At 46.0% G+C, this 19,565-nt stretch overlaps 1 protein-coding gene across 1 annotated transcript in view; it reads left to right on the top strand.

The window, feature by feature from the left end:
• The window catches only part of LOC147446455 (uncharacterized), a 75,459-nt gene that overhangs the window by 11,620 nt on the left and 44,274 nt on the right, over positions 1 to 19,565 (top strand). The window contains exon 3 of the mRNA XM_086526237.1: positions 17,553 to 17,627. Coding sequence (XP_086382363.1) covers positions 17,559 to 17,627 — 69 coding nt within the window. The 5' untranslated portion in view covers positions 17,553 to 17,558. The remainder of the gene's footprint in view (positions 1 to 17,552; positions 17,628 to 19,565) is intronic.

The following is a 19,565-nucleotide window of genomic DNA, read 5'->3' as shown; positions in this document are numbered from 1 at the left end:
GGAAACAGCTGTTCCTTGCCCTTCATCTTCTTTAACCTTGCCTTTTCGAACCTTAAGAGAACCCAATCACCAGGTGATAGTAGCAATTCACGACGGTGACGATCAGCAGCCTTTTTCTGTTTTGCCTGAGTCTTCTCTAAGGCAACTTTAATCTTCTTATACATCTCATCCATGTTCTCAACATATCGATCTGCCTCAAAGATCTTGTCCTTTGTGTGCAAAATGGGAGGAACCTTTTTGCCGCCTTCAACAATCTCAAAAGGTGCTTTGCCAGTAGACGAATGCACCGTATTATTGTACGCATACTCAAGCATAGGCAAATACTGTTCCCACTTGCCTTTAGTATCTGACACATAGCATTTCAGCAGATCTAAGACAGTAGAATTGGCCTCTTCTGACTGTCCATCAGTTTGTGGATGAAACGAAGACGAGAACTTGAGCGTAGTACCCATGTTCTCAAACAATCCTCTCTAGAACAAACTGGTCATGCGAGGATCACGATCACTGATAATCGATTGTGGCATACCATGGTACTTAAACACATTGTACATGAACAAGCGTGCCATCTGATCAGATTTTATCTTCTTCCTGACAGGGATAAAATGGGCCTGCTTGCTGAACCTGCAGATAATGGTCCATATACCATCATTCCCTGTTGGCGTCCTTGGAAGATCAAAGATAAAGTCCATAGCAATGCTTTCCCATGGCTTATCCGGAATCGGCAGTGGTTGTAACAACCCTGGTGCCTTTTGCCCGTCAAACTTGACCTTTTGGCAAAGTATGCATGCTCGCACAAAGGCATCCACATCTCTCCTCAAGGTAGGCCAATAGAAGAATGTCTCTACCGCCTTAACTGTCGCATCAATGCCACGATGCCCTGCATACGGTGGGACATGACTCTCTTCCATGACCTTATGTCGCAGTGGCCTAGTGACACAAAGTCTGCCATGCATCATCATAAAACCATCTCTGAGGAGGTAGTGCTCGTGATGTTGCCCCTCTTGTAACTGTTCAAAGATCCTTGCAAAATCTTCATCAGCAGTATACTGTTCCTTCATGTCATCTAACTCATGATGATAAGGAATTGACACGGCTGAAATTTGTGGCTTTCTTGATAACGCATCAGCCACAACATTCTTCTTGCCTTCCACATGCATAATCTGGAAGTGGAACATGGAAAGAATGTTTGCCCATCGCATATGCTTTTCGGATAACTTTGACTGTGTCAAGAAGTATCGCAAGGTCTGATGATCTGTTTGGACAACAAAATCAGCACCTAAGAGGTAGTGCTTCCAGCTAGAAAGCGCATGAATCACGGCCAAGAGCTCTTTCTCATAGACTTGCATAGTCCTCTCTGGCCCTTGCAAAATTCGGCTTTCATAGGCTACTACCCGTCCATCTTGCATAAGCACTACTCCGATGCTACTGCCACACGCGTCACACTGGACCACAAATGACTTCCTGAGATCTGGCAAAACAATAACTGGATCTGAAGTCAACTTTTCCTTTAAGAGACTAAAAGCTGAAATCTCTTTTTGGGTCCATCTGAAAGTGACCTCTTTCTTTTGCAATGCGTGAAGAGGCGATGCTATCTCTGCAAAATTTCTGATAAACCTTCTATAGTAGGAACACAATCCCAAGAAGCTTCTGACATCGTGCACAGTCTTCAAGTCTGGCCATGTCTTGATAGCTTCGACCTTTGCGGGATCCATTCTAACACCATCCTTTGAGACTATGTGGCCCAGAAAGTGGATCTCTTCAAGGAAGAATTCACTTTTCTTAGGATTGACAAGTAACCTGTGACTGCGCAGCTCTTCGAACACAATGGTCAAGTGACGCCTATGCTCCTCTTCATTCTTCGAATACACAATCATGTCATCGAAGAATGTTCCAACAAACTGTTGATGCGAGCGGAAAATCCGGTCCATCATTCTGTTGAACGTGGCAGGAGCATTTGTTAGCCCAAACGGCATCACTAGAAACTCATAAAGACCAAATGTCGTTCTAAACGCAGTCTTGTGCACATCCTCTGGGCTTATACGAATCTGATGGTATCCACTCTTCAGGTCTATCCTGCTGAAAATTGCAGCACCCTCTAAACGATCGAGAATATCATCAACTCGAGGAATAGGAAACCTATTCTTGATGGTATTCTTATTCAACGCACGGTAATCAATACACATGCGCCATGCACTAACCCTGTAGGGAGGTCTATTTGGTGGGCTACACCCTGGCACCAAATCTATCCGATGGTCCTCAGGTCTCTCTGGCGGTAATTGCGACGGTAATGAATCAGAAAAACAATCACTAAACTTTTGCAAAAATGCTGACCTTTCTTTATCTAACACAGATAAATTTGACTGATCCTTATCTGAGACATCACGTGCAAAAATCAAGTACACAGAAAGATGATTCTTTATTACAGAAATGATAGCAGAAGCAGATACAATAGGGATTGACTCTCCTTTAAGCTTTACATCCAAGATGTGAGTATTGCCCCTATGCTGTACAGTGATCTTTTTGTTGTAGGCATCCAAGACTCCATGCACTCGGAACATCCACGGGATCCCCAACAAGGCGTCACAACCTTCCAGCGGCATGATGTAAAACTCTTCAGTGTCCACATACGACTGAATATGCAGACGCAGTTTTCCAATGATGGGAGTAACACACTCGGAGTGGCCAGGACATGCCAACCCTGCCTCTGCTGTGTATCCCATCTCTTCAGCTCTGATGCCCAGCTTCATAGCTAACTCTGGTGAGATAAAGTTGGCTTTGGCACCTGGATCAAAGAAGATGAGTGCCGTCTGATCCCTAACTTTACCCCATGCCCTGCATAACTCATTGGCATCTGTGCTGGGCCTGTCACCCACCATGTCTGGCACTAAACCTGCCGTGGGTTTTGGCTTCTTGCCTTTCTGGTCTTCTTTATCCTCTGAGTCAGCTGGCCTTTTCCTTTGTGGACAATTGATAGAAATATGACTAGGCTGCTCGCATATAAAGCATTTGTTCTTAGCCATTAGGACCTTCTTTTCCTCGAGCGACTTGCGCACAAAAGGCTTCCTTTTCTGTTTCTTTGCCTGCGCTCCAGAAGTCCCAGCTGAATCCTTGTCTTTGGTGGCCTGTTCTGACCCCTGTGACGCATCAGGAGCCGTTTTCACAAAGGGCTTCTTAGCTGAATTTTTCTTTTGCTGCCCTCCTTTATCACTGCTCGGAAATCCACTGTCCTCTCCTTTCAACAGGGCAAGACCAGTGTTCGCAACTTCCATAAGCTGAGTAAGGGTAGCCACTCTATTCTTTGTACAGTAATCGCGAAGCCCTTTAGGCAGCCCACAACAATACTTCTCTATCTGCTCTGTCAATGGCACAAATCTGTAGGAGGTCACTGAGAGTAATGCTTTACAAAACCTCCTATTGTACTCCAGCAAGCTCTTGCACGAAGCTGCTGTAAGCTGGTGCCAATCTGTCAGGACATCGGCTTCAAATTCATTTGATAGCCAAGCAGATGCAAACATTTGCTTGAAGTAAACCCAAGTGGCGGGTGCCTGTCCTTGCATTAACAATGTCGTCCACCATGTAAGCGCATTGTCCTTTAAGAAAGTGGCAGCTTTCCTAACCTTCGAGGCCTCTGTAAAATTCCCTCCCGCATAAGTTGTATCAAACTGCTGGAGGAAAGTGAGTGCCTTAGTCTTGTCCTCGAAACCACTGAAGGTACTGAACTTTACCGCTGCACCACCTTCTTTGTAAGCCTTCGGCTTCTCTAGTGCCCCCAAGTTGTCATACGGAATGGTCTGCAACATGGGCACTGTACTAGGCATGATCGGCACGCCTTGGCCATTCACATTTTGCGTAAGAGGTGCGATATCTGGCTGCTGTCCAGAAAAACCAGCCATGCCAAAATGACCCTGTGGCACCCCAAGCTGGCCCTGGTTGCCGTGGAAACCTTGCTGCATGCCGATAGTACCATACATGGGGTTTGGCATGATGCCTTGCATACCCCCGAACACTGTTCCTGGCATGTACGGCTGACTTCCAGACGCATAACCAGCCATACTTTGGAACACTGATCCACCCCCGAAATACCCAGGATGTACCGTGGGTGGTGGAAAAACTGAGTGCATAGCCTGGTATCCAGCTCCCTGTCCATTCAAGACAGCATGCTGGCTCTGAAAGGTGGCGGGCTGAACTGGCATAACCTGTGGAATAGGCGTTCTAGCCACCTGTTCAAGCACGGGAGGAACCTGCTTTGGAGCCTCCGACTCCGCAACATGCGAGTGTTCCCTTTCCTCCTGCGCCTCATGAAGTACCTGGGCTTGAGCTTCAACAAGCTCCGTACGCGGCGTAGGTTGTCTATTTTGTTGTTGCACTGGTGGCGCTTGTAAGAATTCCATAAACCTCGGATTCTGCACCAGCTGCGAAAAGACATTCACCGCGGCAACTAACTGAGTCTTAAACGCATCATCCTCAAGTTGCCCTGTCATAAAGCCCTGTACTACTGGAGGGACATTCACGTTGACAGTAGGTACAGACTGACGTGGCCGTGAGCTCTCGCCAATCTCAAAAACCATAGGAATCTCCTGCCTGTCCTTTGGAGAGGAACCCTCTTCCATAATTCCCTTCCCCTTGTCGGCCATAGTGTAATCCCCGCGTTCTTGCACTGTGTGTCTTTACCCTGAACAATCCAGGCTCACTCTTTGAGGAAAAAGTGATTGATATCCCGGCAATGGAACCATGAAACCGGCCCGTAGGGCGGTAGGCGTTGGCTTTCACCCGAAATTCTTTACTTTATACACACACACAGAGCACTTTGCAAAGAGAACCTGCGACGGGAGTTAACACTTGAACACACACACGGCTCGGAAGCTAGAATGCTCCGAGCAGACGCCGACAACCTGTAGGCCCCAAAATTGGCGCCCCTTTCGGTATTTCTTTATTCTTTAGGAGGGTAAATTACAAGGTAAGGTCCCGGGAATCCTTCACGTGTATCCACCTAGATACCATTTGATTTGGCCAAATTTCGGCAGCATAACAGCCCCAAAACTTGCGCGAAACCAATTCCCCTGCTGGAACTTGCTTGCACTGTTGTATACCCTCTGATTCCTGTCCAAAAACAGTAAATTCAGCACGCTGTATTTACTGGTTTTTGCCCTGTTTTCAGCCCCAAACAGTCCCCTAACTGTCCTTTGCCAGTGGGGCACGATTCCCAATGATCCTGGCGTCCATATGGCTGAAAAACAGTGAATTTACAGCGCATACACAGCGCTGATTTTGCACCTTTACGGTGAGGTTATGACCCTCACCAGTGCCTGCTTTGGAGCAGCAGTTAGCTACCCCTGTTCCTGCTCAAGGAGGCTCTTGCCTCAGCACAAAAGCATGAACCCACACAACTGTACATCAGTCAAATGAGTAGCCCTCTTGTGGGGCATCACATAACTGCACGTAGGGGAGAAAGAGAGCAGTATGTAGCGTGCGGGGCATCACTCCCGTCACCATACTGTACATAGAGGGCAAGGTAAGCATTCCATAGCTTCTGTACCTGTTGCAATCCGCCTGTGGCTGAAAATGGCGCCCCCTTTGTTGATATGCAGCTCGTTTTTGCCTCCCAGAGTGGCAGAATCGCTCACAAGCTGACACGTCGCCCAGTTTCCGAGTTTGGGCTTTCCCTGCTAAAAATATCTCAACTGGTGCGTCAGTTGACTTCGCGGCAGAGTTGTAAAGTGTTCCCCTAGTCATACCGAAGGTAATGACGCGAACACATTTCGTGGCCCAAAATAGCAGTTCCCTAAATTTTAGGAGATGCTTCCGTTGGGCTCCCACTGGTCTTCTGACCATCTATCCTCATTGGGACCGCATCCAAAAATGCAATGTGGCCCAACTGTCGGATACTTTTGGTTGGTAGTCCCACCTTGACTTTACGCCTTAATTGAGTTCACTTCCTAGTATCCACCAACTTGCTAAGTGCGACGGGGGGACCTATATGATCTTGCTCTGAGCCTAGACATCCTCTTATCATACGAATTCCAGTGCCGACCCCTTCCCGTCTACGGGTGAATCTACCGTTCACATTGGCCATACAATGTCCGACCGTTTGCTACTTCAAAAAGAGGGTCTTAAACAAATAAAATAAACCCCATTGGAAAGAAACCAACAACCAAGGTTAGCAGTTGCCACATCTCTGTGACATGGTTAATAACTGCCACGTCCTCGTGACACCAAGTCATACATGTTGGAAAGATGCCATCACCAGATGACATCCTAGGTTGCATGCCATGATAGTATGGCCAATTGGGGCATCAGCCTCTCGCGTTTTTGGGTAGCCTAGGAGGTGTTGCAGAAATCGTCGGCAACCCATTCCACGCCTTGTGGTGATCAGAAGTTGGTTGTATCCCTAGCTTTTTTCCTCAGGGCAGCTCAAGGAGGGCTTGGAGAGGAGATCCCCGATCTCCAAGAGGGATGCCATGCTCTCATGGTTGCCTTGAGGCCCAGTCTCTCTCTCTCCATTCAGATTTGCCTTCCAGCCAGGAGGAGTTGCATGTTGCTTTGTTCCCAAAGCTTCTGTAAGGATTCTAGGTACTAATCCTTAATTAAGTACTTAAACTAATGATTAAGATTTAAGAAACTTGAACTTGACTAAGAGATAAGACTCAGAAGACTCTGTGTTTCATTCATTCATTGATTGATATGTGTTACAATGGCGTTCTTATATAGAAACTGAAGAGACACGATGAAAAGACATGACCATAGGTCAAGAGACATGACTCTAGGCTAATAGTCGTGTCCTGCTGTAGAGTGGCGACCCTTCGGCGTAAAGGTGCAACCATTCGTTGAAGAGGCATGGCTATTCGCCGAACAGGTGTGACTCTTGGGCGAAGGCCTTTGGAGAATCGGGGGTCTTGGATTTGGTGCGTCTTCGTATCTACAAAAGAATCAAGCAAAAAGGTAATACCAAGACAAAGAATACGTCACAACCGTGACATTCCCTACCATTTAAAATAAAACCTAGGGTAGTTGTAGAAACTTTGGGAGAGGGAAAATGTATTGTTGTAGTGCTTTTGCATCCAAAGCTCTTTCTGTTAAGTCTCACGTCATGGCACTGTTGTTGACCATAACTATTTTTCCAAACTGAAAACTGATCATATCTGCAACTTGTCTCATCTTTGTCAAAAGTATCAGTATCACATCTGCAACTTGATTAGTGTTTTTGTCAAAGTCATCTGTAACTTTGAGCTTTGTCCAAGAAAAGATTGAGTCTTTATCTGCTTCAAGTAAAACTATTGGTAAACTAACTTGAGTTTTCTGTTGAGTGATAATCATTGGTTGGAAATCTGCAAGATATTCCATTGGTTTGTTTGGAACAGTAAAATCCTTTTGAAGGGATGTTGTAGACTGAAACAAAGTAGCGTTTGAAGGTACATCCATCTGTAAAGGTTTACTTGTGGAACAAGTTGTGTCTAGAGATTCAATTGCAACGACTCAAGTCGTGCTGCAAGAGTCTGCATCCGATTTATCCTTTGCACCGTTGAAGGTAAGGAAAGGAGTCTTCAAGTTTGAAAAATTATCATTCGCCACTGCTTTTGGTATCTGTTCAGAAACAAAGACTTTATTCTGCAAGGGCGGTGATGAGGTGACTTTTTCTACCTGGATCACGGCCATAGAAGGGGTTATGTGCTTGTCCATTGTCACACAAGAACCGGAATCTTTTGAATCTTCAACGGTTTCAACGGGTATTAAGGCTTCCAATTGAGAAGAGGGAGGTCGAGGGAGTTGTTGCCTCTTAGACCTCTGAAGGATTCTTTTGCACAAGGAAAGGATCAATAAATCTTCAACTTTACCACCATCAGACAAGAAAAACTTAAATGTAGGGCATGGCTCGCGAGGGGAACTTGTCCGGCGTCGCAGCATTCACGACTGAGTACTCGACTAGGGTCGGATATATGTGCCACTAAGTAAGCCCATCTTGATATCGCTGATGATCCTTTGGAAGCTTCATATATAGCTGATCAACTAACCCCATTGTAGCTTAAGAATAGGCCAGCAGACAGCCCCTTGTTTGGAACCCCTTGGTTAGTACTAAGAGAGGCCACTTGGTTGATAGGCCTCATGTTTCTTGGGGTCCCATGGTAGAGGGTCTAGCCCCACTCTTGGTGACTGGCTTCAATTTTTAGGATTGTTTGAGGAGGTTCAGAGCATCCAGCTACGAGGCATGAAGGGTGTGCCAAGATATCATAGAGGCTTTACCAGCTGATTGGCTCACCTCTCTAGAGGCAGCAGCTCCCAGATGGATGGGGGCCTTCACACAATTGGGGTCCTCATAGCAATCCGTGCTTGCTTCGAGTCTGTACCCCACATATTCCACAGGTTGCAAAGTGTTCTTTCAGAGGATACGAGTTTTGGGCATCTTTGGGAGGACCCGTGTCATAGATCGTGACCCAATAGATCTTGAGACAGGAGAGTGGCGGCTTTGGGCTTGGGAGAACTGCCCTCTGGCACGAGTGTAGTGGGACCCTCGAGAGTGGTTTTGGAAATCATAGTCGTCCAACAGGATGATATTGATCCATGGGGGTCGACCTACACTTCAGCCTGCCACAGAGCTTACCCATAGGAGTGGTGTAGTGAGAGAGAAGTGTGTGCTAGACTTACACCACTCTGCTGCTTCACAAGTCTAGGGCATACTTGTATGGCTAGTATGTCTCCGGGCTAGCCACCCATAGTCCAGGTTGCTCCTGGTCTGTGGCCGCTCGAGTTTGGGGCCGGCCGCCCACCTTTGTCCGGGCGCCCACATGTATATTTCCATATATCATTTTGTCTTGGGTCGTGGGGATTTTTATCAGGCCTTGCCCTACCTCCCCTTGGGCACCTATTTATGGGGCCAGGGGGCACCCACTTCCACATCTCATCTCATAGAGATCATCTGGTTATTGTGTATTGGGTCTTCTACTCATGGTAGTCATGGGGGGCTGATCGCCCCCTCTTCACCATCTCTAGTGTTTGTGTCTACTGTCTCTCTCTCTCCTCTCCTTTCTCATGCTTCCGCACACGTGCACTCTCACATGGTATTAGAGCTGAGGCATCACATGGTATCAGCAACTTCAGGCTCTCGATGATCCAAGGCGCGTCTCCGCATCAGGTCCTCACTCCCAAGAAGAAGAAGACCAGCCAGCGTTTTCCTTGAACAACAGTGTTTCCGTCATTTGCCTGCAAGAGGGGGTGGCGCCACCTTCTGGACAACTTCCATCGCGACAGAATGCTTTGCCATCTGCATTTTTACTGGAAACCTTCAGATCTGCTGTTCCCTCTGCTAGCGCTATGGCTTGGACCCCTTTTCCTCGCCAGAAATGCCTTCTCTCCATTTGCATTTTTGATCCAAATCTGCGTTTTTGGACAGCTGCTGGTTTTTTGCGGCAGGAGGGCAGCGCTCAGCTTTGCTCCACCAGATCTTGCCTACTCGACCCGGCTTGGCATCCGGTGCCTTGCCGGTCTCGTTCCTCTTCAGATCTACAGATTTCAGCGGTAAACACCTGCTGTTTTCTCTGTTTTCAGCCCACTTTGGGTTGCTACATTGATTCCTCGCCCTCCCCACACCCTCTGCACCGCTCCGGACCATGCCTGGAGCGTACGAGCACACTGAAAATCGCTGGACAGCAGCGTTTTCATCACCTCGCAATTGCGTTTTTTGGGTGGACAGCAGCCACATGGTTTGTGTTTTTCACAAAGGATAAAGTTACCTCCTGCCAGGACACCATCCGGTGGTGGTCCATGCTGTCTCTCAGTGACTGTTGCAGTACACGGTATCTTCAACATCGGCTTGATCATCTATGGGTGTACGATCCTTGGGAGATCCATTCATTCCAGCCTTTCTTTGGCGGTTGCGCACTCTAGAGGGGGTGGTGACTTGTGGCTTGCTATGGACACACCTATGCACTCATCAGAGGAGTTCACACGAGATATGGCCATGCTCATGGCATATGGGATTCCGACATTCCCAGAGAAGACACCACCATCTTGGGTGGACAAACACTTACACTAGACCTCAACACGTCAGATCACTTGCTTACATAGGAGCATCTACATGGACTTACGTAGAGGATCTTGGATCTCTTCTTGGACAGGTTCATTGCTTGGATCTACAGACTAGAGTGGGACTCCAATGCTTTGGACTCTCTTGGAGAGATTACCCGTGAGATGCGGGAGATCAGGCATCCCACGACTACATCCGGAGTCACTCGGAGCTTGGCTTGGATGGTAGTGTAGTTGCTCTTCTACACTCCTGATCATTTGGATTGCTACCTTCAGAGTTTCTTACACTCACCCTCGGCAACCTTACAACAGACTTATCACCCGACCTAGGTAGTAGGCCACTCCCAGCTCATTCTGAGAGCCACACCGAGTTGCGGTTTGGTGGCGGTGTTGGTGTTGATTTTGTTTTGGTTGACATCGGAGGATTGGAGGCAGGAGATACAGGCAAGACGGCGCAGACATCTTGGTCTGGCCACTTCTGAGCGCAGACTGCTTAGTCTGGCTTCCCTACTTCTATAGATGATCACGGTGCAGATAGCTTAGTCTGACCACACCTCTTCTTAGAGGCCCTTCATAGCGCAGACTGTTGAGTCTGGCTTTCCCCTCATCTTGGATTACCCTACCTATTGACAGGACACCATCTGGTGGTGGTTCTTGCGGTCTATCGATGATTGCTAAAGCTTACGGTAGCTTCTACAGTGCAGACTGTTTAGTCTGGTTTTCCTTTATTCGGAGGACGTTTATGGCACATATTGCTACATTTGCCCTTCCTGGAGTTTAACACATCTTAGCCACCTGACCACCTAGTGTTACAGGTTCATGCATTGACAGGCTTTCAGTCATTCTCATGACGGTTCCTGGGCTTCTCCATTTTCTCCAGACGGTTTGACTACAGACACCACATATCCTATTGGGCAGGACATTCGCAGGTCTATTGGCACTTCTTTTACGACAAGGAGTTGTTTTCACACTCAGTTCGGGACCTTCACGCAGTATCTTCACCCTGTATCGGCGGAGTACATCAGTTTGCTACACTGCTTGTGACGACACTTTACATGGAGATCTCTCGGAGGTTGGGACACCCGAGACTGTTGCTACACTCATCATTCATGGAGTATCCTTCAGTGGACATTGTAGAAGACATCTTCATCATTTGCCTCACATCTTCGACTTCATACGGTTTGTTCAACATCAGGTGCTGAGAGGGGGTGTTAGACTTACACCACACTGTTGCTTCATAGGTCTAGGGCATACTTGTATGGCTAGTATGTCTCTGGGCTGGCCACCCATAGTCTAGGTTGCTCCTGTTCCGGCCGTCCGAGTTTGGGGCCGGCCGCCCACCTTTGTCCGGGGCGCCCACATATATCTTTCCATATATCATTTTCTCTTGGGTCGTGGGGATTTTTATCAGGCCTTGCCCTACCTCCCCTTGGGCACCTATTTATGGGGCTAGGGGGTACCCACTTCTACATCTCATCTCACAGAGATCATCTGGTTATTGTGTATTCGGTCTTTTGCTCATGGTAGTCATGGGGGGATTGATTGCCCCCTCCACCATCTTTGGCGTTTGTGTCTACTGTCTCTCTCTCTCCTCTCCTCTCTCACGCCTTTGCACACACGCACTCTCACAGTGTGTTGGGAACTCATCTGTGGCTTGACACTCTAGTTCATTTGGCGTGCGTGCTGCTTCTGCATCTTCGAGGCTCGCCTATTCCACCGGCAGAGACTGCTCGTGATTTGTGGTTGGAGTTGATTCACACTCTAAAGGGTCACTTTGAGAGACTCCAAGGCAGCTCCGACTGGATGCGAGAGCGCAGACAGGCTTTCCTGTAACTTTGGCGCCCAGAGCCTTTCTTCACCATGGTCCATGGTGCGCCCACATGGCACTACCGTCCACCTGTGTAGCTCTTTCCTCCTCCCATCTTGTGATTAGTCCCCATTGTACACTTTCTGTTTTCTCACTAGGAGAGTCTCCCCTTGTTTTTTGATGTAGCCTTCTCTAGCAGAGGTGGTTGTAGCCCTATGGGCAGTTTTATTAACTAATGGAAGGATCTTTTTCTCGGAAAAAAAAAGAATAGGCCCAAAGTCAGAGAAGTAGGGAAGAATGGCAAATGGGCAGTATACAAAGGTGGGAAAGCAATCATCGGAGAGTTCCACACCCCACTCCCGAAAGGGGTGAATCCACATCCTACTTAGATTTATAGCTATTTTCAACCCATGTAATGAATCGCATTGTAATGTAAACTCTTATCGAAGATACTACTCCTTTTTTTGATTTTTGATTTTTTCTTCTTAGCGATGCCCAAAGTGGAATGTAATGAAATATCCTTGTCCCATAGGTCGAGTTCGGCCTCCCGTGGACGTTAATAGATGTGTGTGCGCGCGTGTCACTCTTACTATGATGTATGCATGAGCTCATGACTTCCTTGTGTTGACAATTTTAGAGGCCACAGGTTATCATGATATCCTGCATCATCTGCAAAAAATCGTTAGTCCCACATGATATTGTGAGAGGATAACTAGCTACGTCACCCATACTAGTAGAGGCCCTCTTCCGGACAGTACGCTTCATCCAGTAGTGTCACGTGACACATCCAACCCTATGTGTCCGTGGACAAGCTACAGCATAACCAGGGTTCAGTTAGTCAAGTCAGTCTAGAATAGGAAGTGATCTGGCACGTTTGTGAGTCTGTTCGCAGACCGTGCATGTCCAGACACTTAGATTAGATGCATATCCTCTGGTTGCACATAACATGATCATCAGATTACAGTCAGAACCCATTAGTAGCAGTTTTACAGTGCATAGACCTATTTTCCCTATTTTTGACATTTTTCACTTATTATTTTTAAGTGACTTTTGTTGGAATGTAGGTAGGGCAAATTGAGTAAGTTTGTATATAAGCAAACCTAGGCTAGCACTAATTGGCAGAAGAGGCAGTAGGAGCACCTTGCTCAACAGGAAACTTCTCAGCAAGATCCCTCCCTTGGTCCTCCAAGCAGAGACCTCCTAGCCCTAGTGTTTTCATCAGCAAGCTTCATCGCCCAGAAGACCTCAGCCCTAGCGTTTTGATCCAGTTGCATCGCCATAGCACCTCATGGCCCAGTGTTTTCTTTTCCCAGCATCATCGCCACAAGTTGCCCCCTTTTGCATGGCAATTTTCAGCAGATAAGCAACAACAGATTTCAACCTTGACCACCACAAAGACCAGCAGTTTTCGGCCATCAGAGATCAGCAACCGTCAACGTTTTTGGTCCCGGTGAATTTCAGCCAGTAGCGTTTTTGGTACAGCAGCAAATCAGCCGCAGAATTCAGCCAATAGCGTTTTTGGACAGCAGTACAAAAGCTTCAGTTTTCAGCCCTTCGATCTGTCTCACCATCCCCGCCGTCGTCATCGATCTAGCCTAGACTTGCATCAGTCACATGCATTCAGTTTGTACCAGTTTGTGCAATCAATAGTAGACCACTCTCGCCGACGAAAGTGGGGCCTTCGGAGGAGGGTTTTACAACGTCTCTCGTGTCGTATTTATCTCTCTATCTCTCAGTTTCATACACTTGCGCGCATAGTGTCCATTCACTTTGTTATGATCATTGCACTCTCTCATTAAGAACGGAAAGCTCTCCCTTCCATAAGAACAAAAGGAACCTTGAGCACAATTCGGAGCACTCATCTTGAGCAAAGTTCAAACATTCATTCCGCTGCACCTAACATTGGTATCAGAGTTTTGGCAGTGTTTTGTATTACTCAAAGGGAGAGCCACATATTTTTTTTTGCTTGTTGGGGTCGCACGAACCCAAGTTCACTCGGGCGTGTCGATTACTATTCGTGTTTTTGAAGAGTGACTGGAATCCCAGGAAAGAAGGGCTTGTCCAGCCTCCCCTTGTGTCTCTTTTCACTCATTGAGAGTGGACTGTGCACTTAGCGGCCGGCCAATCGACGTGAGGTGGGAAAAAGTAACCTTGGTGTGAGCGCAAGGTTGCCAAGGGGTGCGCCCGCAGAAAAGAGCAGAACTCGAGAAGATCCTTCTTTAACACAGATTGCAAGCGAAAGAAGAACCTCAAGAACCTCAAGAACCTCAAGACCCGCAAGAACCTCAAGAACCTCAAGAACTCAAGAGCCCCAAGAACCAAGACCCCCAAGAACCCAAGTTCCTTGTGAACTTAAGAACCCAAGACCACAAGAACCCACGTCTTCAGTGGATGGTCATGACTCGAAGCAGAATGGATACTTCGCTTGGGGGTGATGAGCATGAGAGAGGCGACGAAGAATTTTTCCCACCAAGAGGTTTTTCCGACCCTCCCTCTTCTCCATCTACGCCAAGGATTGCACTAACTCCTATTAAGGAGTTGCCGCAGTTGTTATGGAGAAGAAGTTAGACTGAAAAGCAGAAATAGAGCGTGAACACGAAGGAAAGATGACAGCCATAGAGCGTCAATACACAGAAAGAGTGGCAGCCATACATCGTGAGAACATAGCAAGATAAGTAGAATATAACTGCGAGACCAAAGCACGACAAGAGAAGAGCGATCAACACATGAAAGAATTCTTGCGACTCTTTTCTCAAGTTCAGACACAGATGCAAGAGATTCGGGAAAAGGAGACTCTCTCAGTCTCTTCTTCTCCAAAGCATGACACACAGGATTTGCATGATTATGAGAAGCATGATGAATTGCATGATAATGATGAGCATGATGATTTGAATGATAATAATGAGCATGATGATTTGGATGACAATGACAAGCATGATGATTTGCATGATCAAGATTTGATTTCTCACAAGCATGATGATTTGCATGAAGATGACGTGATTGTTCACAAGGATGATGAGTTAGTTGATGCTTTTTCTAGCGAAGCTAACCTCGTTGCAAATCCGATCAATCACGAAGGATCGATCTTGGCTCTCGAGCCTAGGTCCAAAGAACCCTCACGGGAAGTATTATGTGTTCGCATGATTAGTACGCACGCATTGATCGAGTGTTTCATTCGTGATCGTTTCCTGTATGTTAGTCAACGTCCTTATGTGATCCCTTTTACTAGGCATGACATATTGTACGTTGAGCACGTTTCACTCATGAATGAGCACGAATGTATGCGGATTGTTCATGAAAAGCTGGAAAGTATGCATTCAAGGATGCCACATTCCATGTCGCTTCCTTGGAATGACATAGTTGTAGAAAGAGCACATGAAAGTATGAGCACCAAGCATGGGCATTTCCGTTGTGAATTGCCACAGTTGATTGCTTTAGATCATAAGAGACAGATTCGATCTCATTGTTTGTGTGTGTGTGGTGAACGGTTTGGCACTCCGTCTCTTTGTTCATCTACATTGCATGCACAGTCTATTAGGACGACATGATTTTTTCCACTCACTTTACGTGGAATAGGTATGTTCATGGTTTTGTGTTTAAAATGGTTTTAGGAATTTTCAGCCATGGAGATTCTTGAAGAAGAAAGAAGCATGACTCTAGATGAAGTTCAAGCATCGAAGAAGCCTCAAAAGACTTTGTGTCGCTTTCGGCGCGGCCCAAAGAAGAAGACTTTGCAGACCTTTATGAAGTTCAAGTACCGCATGACGCACACATCAGAGTGGGCCGGCGAAGAGTCTCTTCCAGGATTCCGGATGCTATTGGCGATCCCCCTCGACGCCATACAGTTCGGTACCAGTACCTCACTTTGAAAAGGAGGGGATGCCACGTGACACATCTAACCCTATGTGTACGTGGACAAGCTACAGCATGACCAGGGTTCAGTCAGTCAAGTCAATCTAGAATAGGAAGTGATCTAGCACTTTTGTGAGTCTGTTCGCAGACCGTGCATATCCAGACACTTAGATTAGATGCATATCCTCTGGTTGCACATAACATGATCATCAGATTACAATCAAAACCCATCATTAGCATTTTTACAGTGCATAGACGTATTTTCCCTATTTTTGACATTTTTCACTTATTATTTTTAAGTGACTTTTGTTGGAAAGTAGGTAGGGCAAATTGAGTAAGTTTGTATATAAGCAAACCTAGGCTAGCACTAATTGGCAGAAGAGGCAGCAGGAGCACCTTGCTCAACAGGCAACTTCTCAGCAAGATCCCTCCCTTGGTGGCGATTTTCCTCCAAGCAGAGACCTCCTAGCCCTAGCGTTTTCATCAGCAAGCTTCATCGCCCAGAAGACCTTAGCCCTAGCGTTTTGATCCAGTTGCATCGCCATAGCACCTCATGGCCTAGCGTTTTCTTTTCCCAGCATCATCGCCACAAGTTGCCCCCTTTTGCATGGCAATTTTCAGCAGATAAGCAACAACAGATTTCAACCTTGACCACCATAAAGACCAGCAGTTTTCGGCCATCAGAGATCAGCAACCGTCAACGTTTTCGGTCCTGGTGAATTTCAGCCAGTAGCGTTTTTGGTACAGCAGCAAATTAGCTGCAGAATTCAGCCAATAGCGTTTTTGGACAGCAGTACAAAAGCTTCAGTTTTCAGCCCTTAGATCGGTCTCGCCATCCCCGCCGTCGTCATCGATCTAGCCTAGACTTGCATCAGTCACATGCATTCAGTTTGTGCCAGTTTGTGCAATCAATAGTAGACCACTCTTGCCGACGAGAGTGGGGCCTTCGGAGGAGGGTTTTACAACGTCTCGTGTCGTATTTCTCTCTCTATCTCTCAGTCTCATACACTTGCACGCAGAGTGTCCATTCACTTTGTTATGATCATTGCACTCTCTCATTAAGAACGGAAGGCTCTCCCTTCCATAAGAACAGAAGGAACCTTGAGCACAGTTCGGAGCACTCATCTTGAGCAAAGTTCAAACATTCATTCCGCTGCACCTAACAAGTAGATAGGAGAGGTAGCATAAGATAAGACTCTCATATAGAGCTTTTAAGTTTTGAGGCATCTAGACAACTAGTGGGGGTCAAGGAGACCAGATTTTGGTAGGCACAAATGCAGAGTGGTTCAACACACATGGAATTGATATAGAGCAGCTCCTGCCCTTGCAGTGGAGATATCAAGGACATTTGTGTTAACCAAGCATTTTGACAATTTCTTTTGGTACTTGCTTTTTAGTAAATCTTTGGAATGGTGTATGGACATGTGAACATTGAGCATTGCTGCATAAAGGTTATGTGGGCTTAGAAATTTCAAGCTTGGGATACTTGTTGACATAGTTTGTTTTGAAAAGTCTTATTAGTTCTTAACGTGAAACTTAGTCTCCTGTAGGTAGTTTGAAATTAGGTGCTCCTCGCAACACGCAGTTTCTCCTAGGATTTTAAAAAAAAACTGATATCAATATTAAAGCACCATAAATATTGAGATTGCTAAATAGCCTGGCAGTCAAACTTAACATTGTCAAAAAATTCTACTTCTTGTCGCTGTCTCAAAAGTTGACATTTATCTTGAGACATAGCTACTAGTTGTCCCAAAAATACAGCAGATATGCGATTATGATTTCATTTTTGTTGCTCATTTTTATTGAAAACAAATTTGTTATGCTAATTTTGCGGACGTGCCTGGTTGTGCCTTATAGTATTGATTGTTTCAAATAGATCTCTATGGCATCTTGTGGAACACCCGGGTCTCATCTTCCAGGAGTTGGATATTCCCCTTCTTCATTGCCTCAGGTAAGTTATGATTGACTTATCTTCTTCATTGAAAATTTCAGTATTGAGGGATGGGAAATTTCAAAGGCAAGCTAGGTTAGAAAAGATGATCAATGAGAACAGCACACAATACATAATGTGCAGGTTTGGGGTTTGTCCTAGTGTTTACTTTGTAATCATATACGGTGCAAAGTTCTTTAGCATTGAGATATTTTTCTTGCTGTTAAAGAGGGGTTTTCATGGTGTTGCTGTATGCTTGTTTGTGTGTGTGTGTGTGTGTGTGTGTGTGTTATCTCAGGTGCATATTTTAACACCTAGTTCTGCTCACTATCCGGCACCGATTGTGACGTGTTAGGGTGGATGTTGTAGTCTTTAGTCAGCACTATGCTTATGGATCCGATTGTTTACATTGTCTTGTGGATGACAACCCTAAGGCTTTGACTTGCACTTTCCTTTTCGAATGAATCTGGGGTTTTCTAGGTTTCATGTAGATGTATGTAAATAGGGAAGGTAGACGAAAATTTAATTCATTTGAGATAGTTTAACATGCCAATGTTCTTGCTGTGTTGGTTTATCAAGGTTATGGCTTTAGATGTACAAAACAGTTATATTCAACCCTTTTTTGCTAAGTGTCACAAAATGGTGACGCATCATGATTGTACACGATTGGACAGAGTGGGGTGGATCTGAAGCAAACCTCGATGCTCAAGTCTAAGCGGAGCTGCACAAACGAATTGGTGCTCGATTCTTGGGATTGTACAGGAAATACTGACATGGCAACATACAGACTGATGATGTGACAGCTGCGTCCGGATGTGCTGTGGCAGCTTTTACATTGGGATTTGCTTTCAGGGCACCAGTTTCTTATGCAGTTGACTTCTAGTGCTTTTTAGCACTCTGTTTTAAATAGCAGATAAGTGAGTTGTTTTTAGGGGCCAATTGCATATAAGTGCCATAGCACTGATATCATGCGAGTGGGCTTGTGCAACCAGTTGTTGTTGAGAGTTGTGGGCTTTGTCCTACGTTTTGTACCTTTTGGAGTGTACTTTCTCTAGTCTACTAGGATGCCCAGGTTGCATAAAGCATGTGATTGACCATGTGAGGATGATGATGTACATCTTTCTTGCATGATGACATGTTAGACACGTAAGTCTCCTCCTGCCATGTGCCCCACTTTCCACTTAGTGAAGCCTCACTCTTGAGGATGTGAATTTCTGATTAATTTTCATGTTGAGGACAAATGTTGTCCTCTCATAAATATGTTTCACACAACCTTATATTGATTTTGTCCACATTTTAAAAAGATCATATGTAGGGCTCCCCGTTGGTCACGTGGGTTGCACATGCTGGCCACGACCTGAGGTATCAGCCTTGTACTACATAGTAGTAGGAGTCACTATGCTATTGTTGTTGGCTATGCCCATATACACAGCTGGTTTGACGGGCAGTGTGTTGTCTGCTTATCAGAGTTGGTATTTCTGATGGGGAGGGCGGTTGCATGGCTATTGCGAGTTCCAGGGTCACACTCATTATAGGAGGGCTCTCCCACATATCCTGTCTTCACGCTTACATCTTTGAGTTATAAACATGGATCTCTTGATATGTTTCCATCCATTGTGCACCAGTTTGATCTCCCTCCGCATGATATAGTGTTTGCTATGATTTGCTGCATTATGATATGAATTATGTTGAAGGTTTTCTATGCTCATATATTGGGCTGACAGCCTTCTTTTACATCTACTACCTTGATGGCTATCTGGTTGGAGTTGGGAGCAGAACGACGGAGACGCTTGTTTCTTGGAGGATAGGCGTGTTCCTTATTTGTTAGTATGGATCGGGGACACATTACATGGCACTAAGCACCTCCAAGGCCGGTTATATTGCACTCATCCTTTATGCCACTTTGATGTATAGCTAGTACACATAGTGGTCTCCTCCAGTTTGTACTTCCTTTGGGAG

This window comes from Adiantum capillus-veneris, chromosome 12, assembly GCF_014529385.1.
Source record: "Adiantum capillus-veneris isolate H3 chromosome 12, ASM1452938v2, whole genome shotgun sequence".
NCBI classification, from domain to species: domain Eukaryota; kingdom Viridiplantae; phylum Streptophyta; class Polypodiopsida; order Polypodiales; family Pteridaceae; genus Adiantum; species Adiantum capillus-veneris.
The sequence above is the reverse complement of the archived record's forward strand: the minus strand, read 5'-3'. Positions and strand labels throughout refer to the sequence as shown.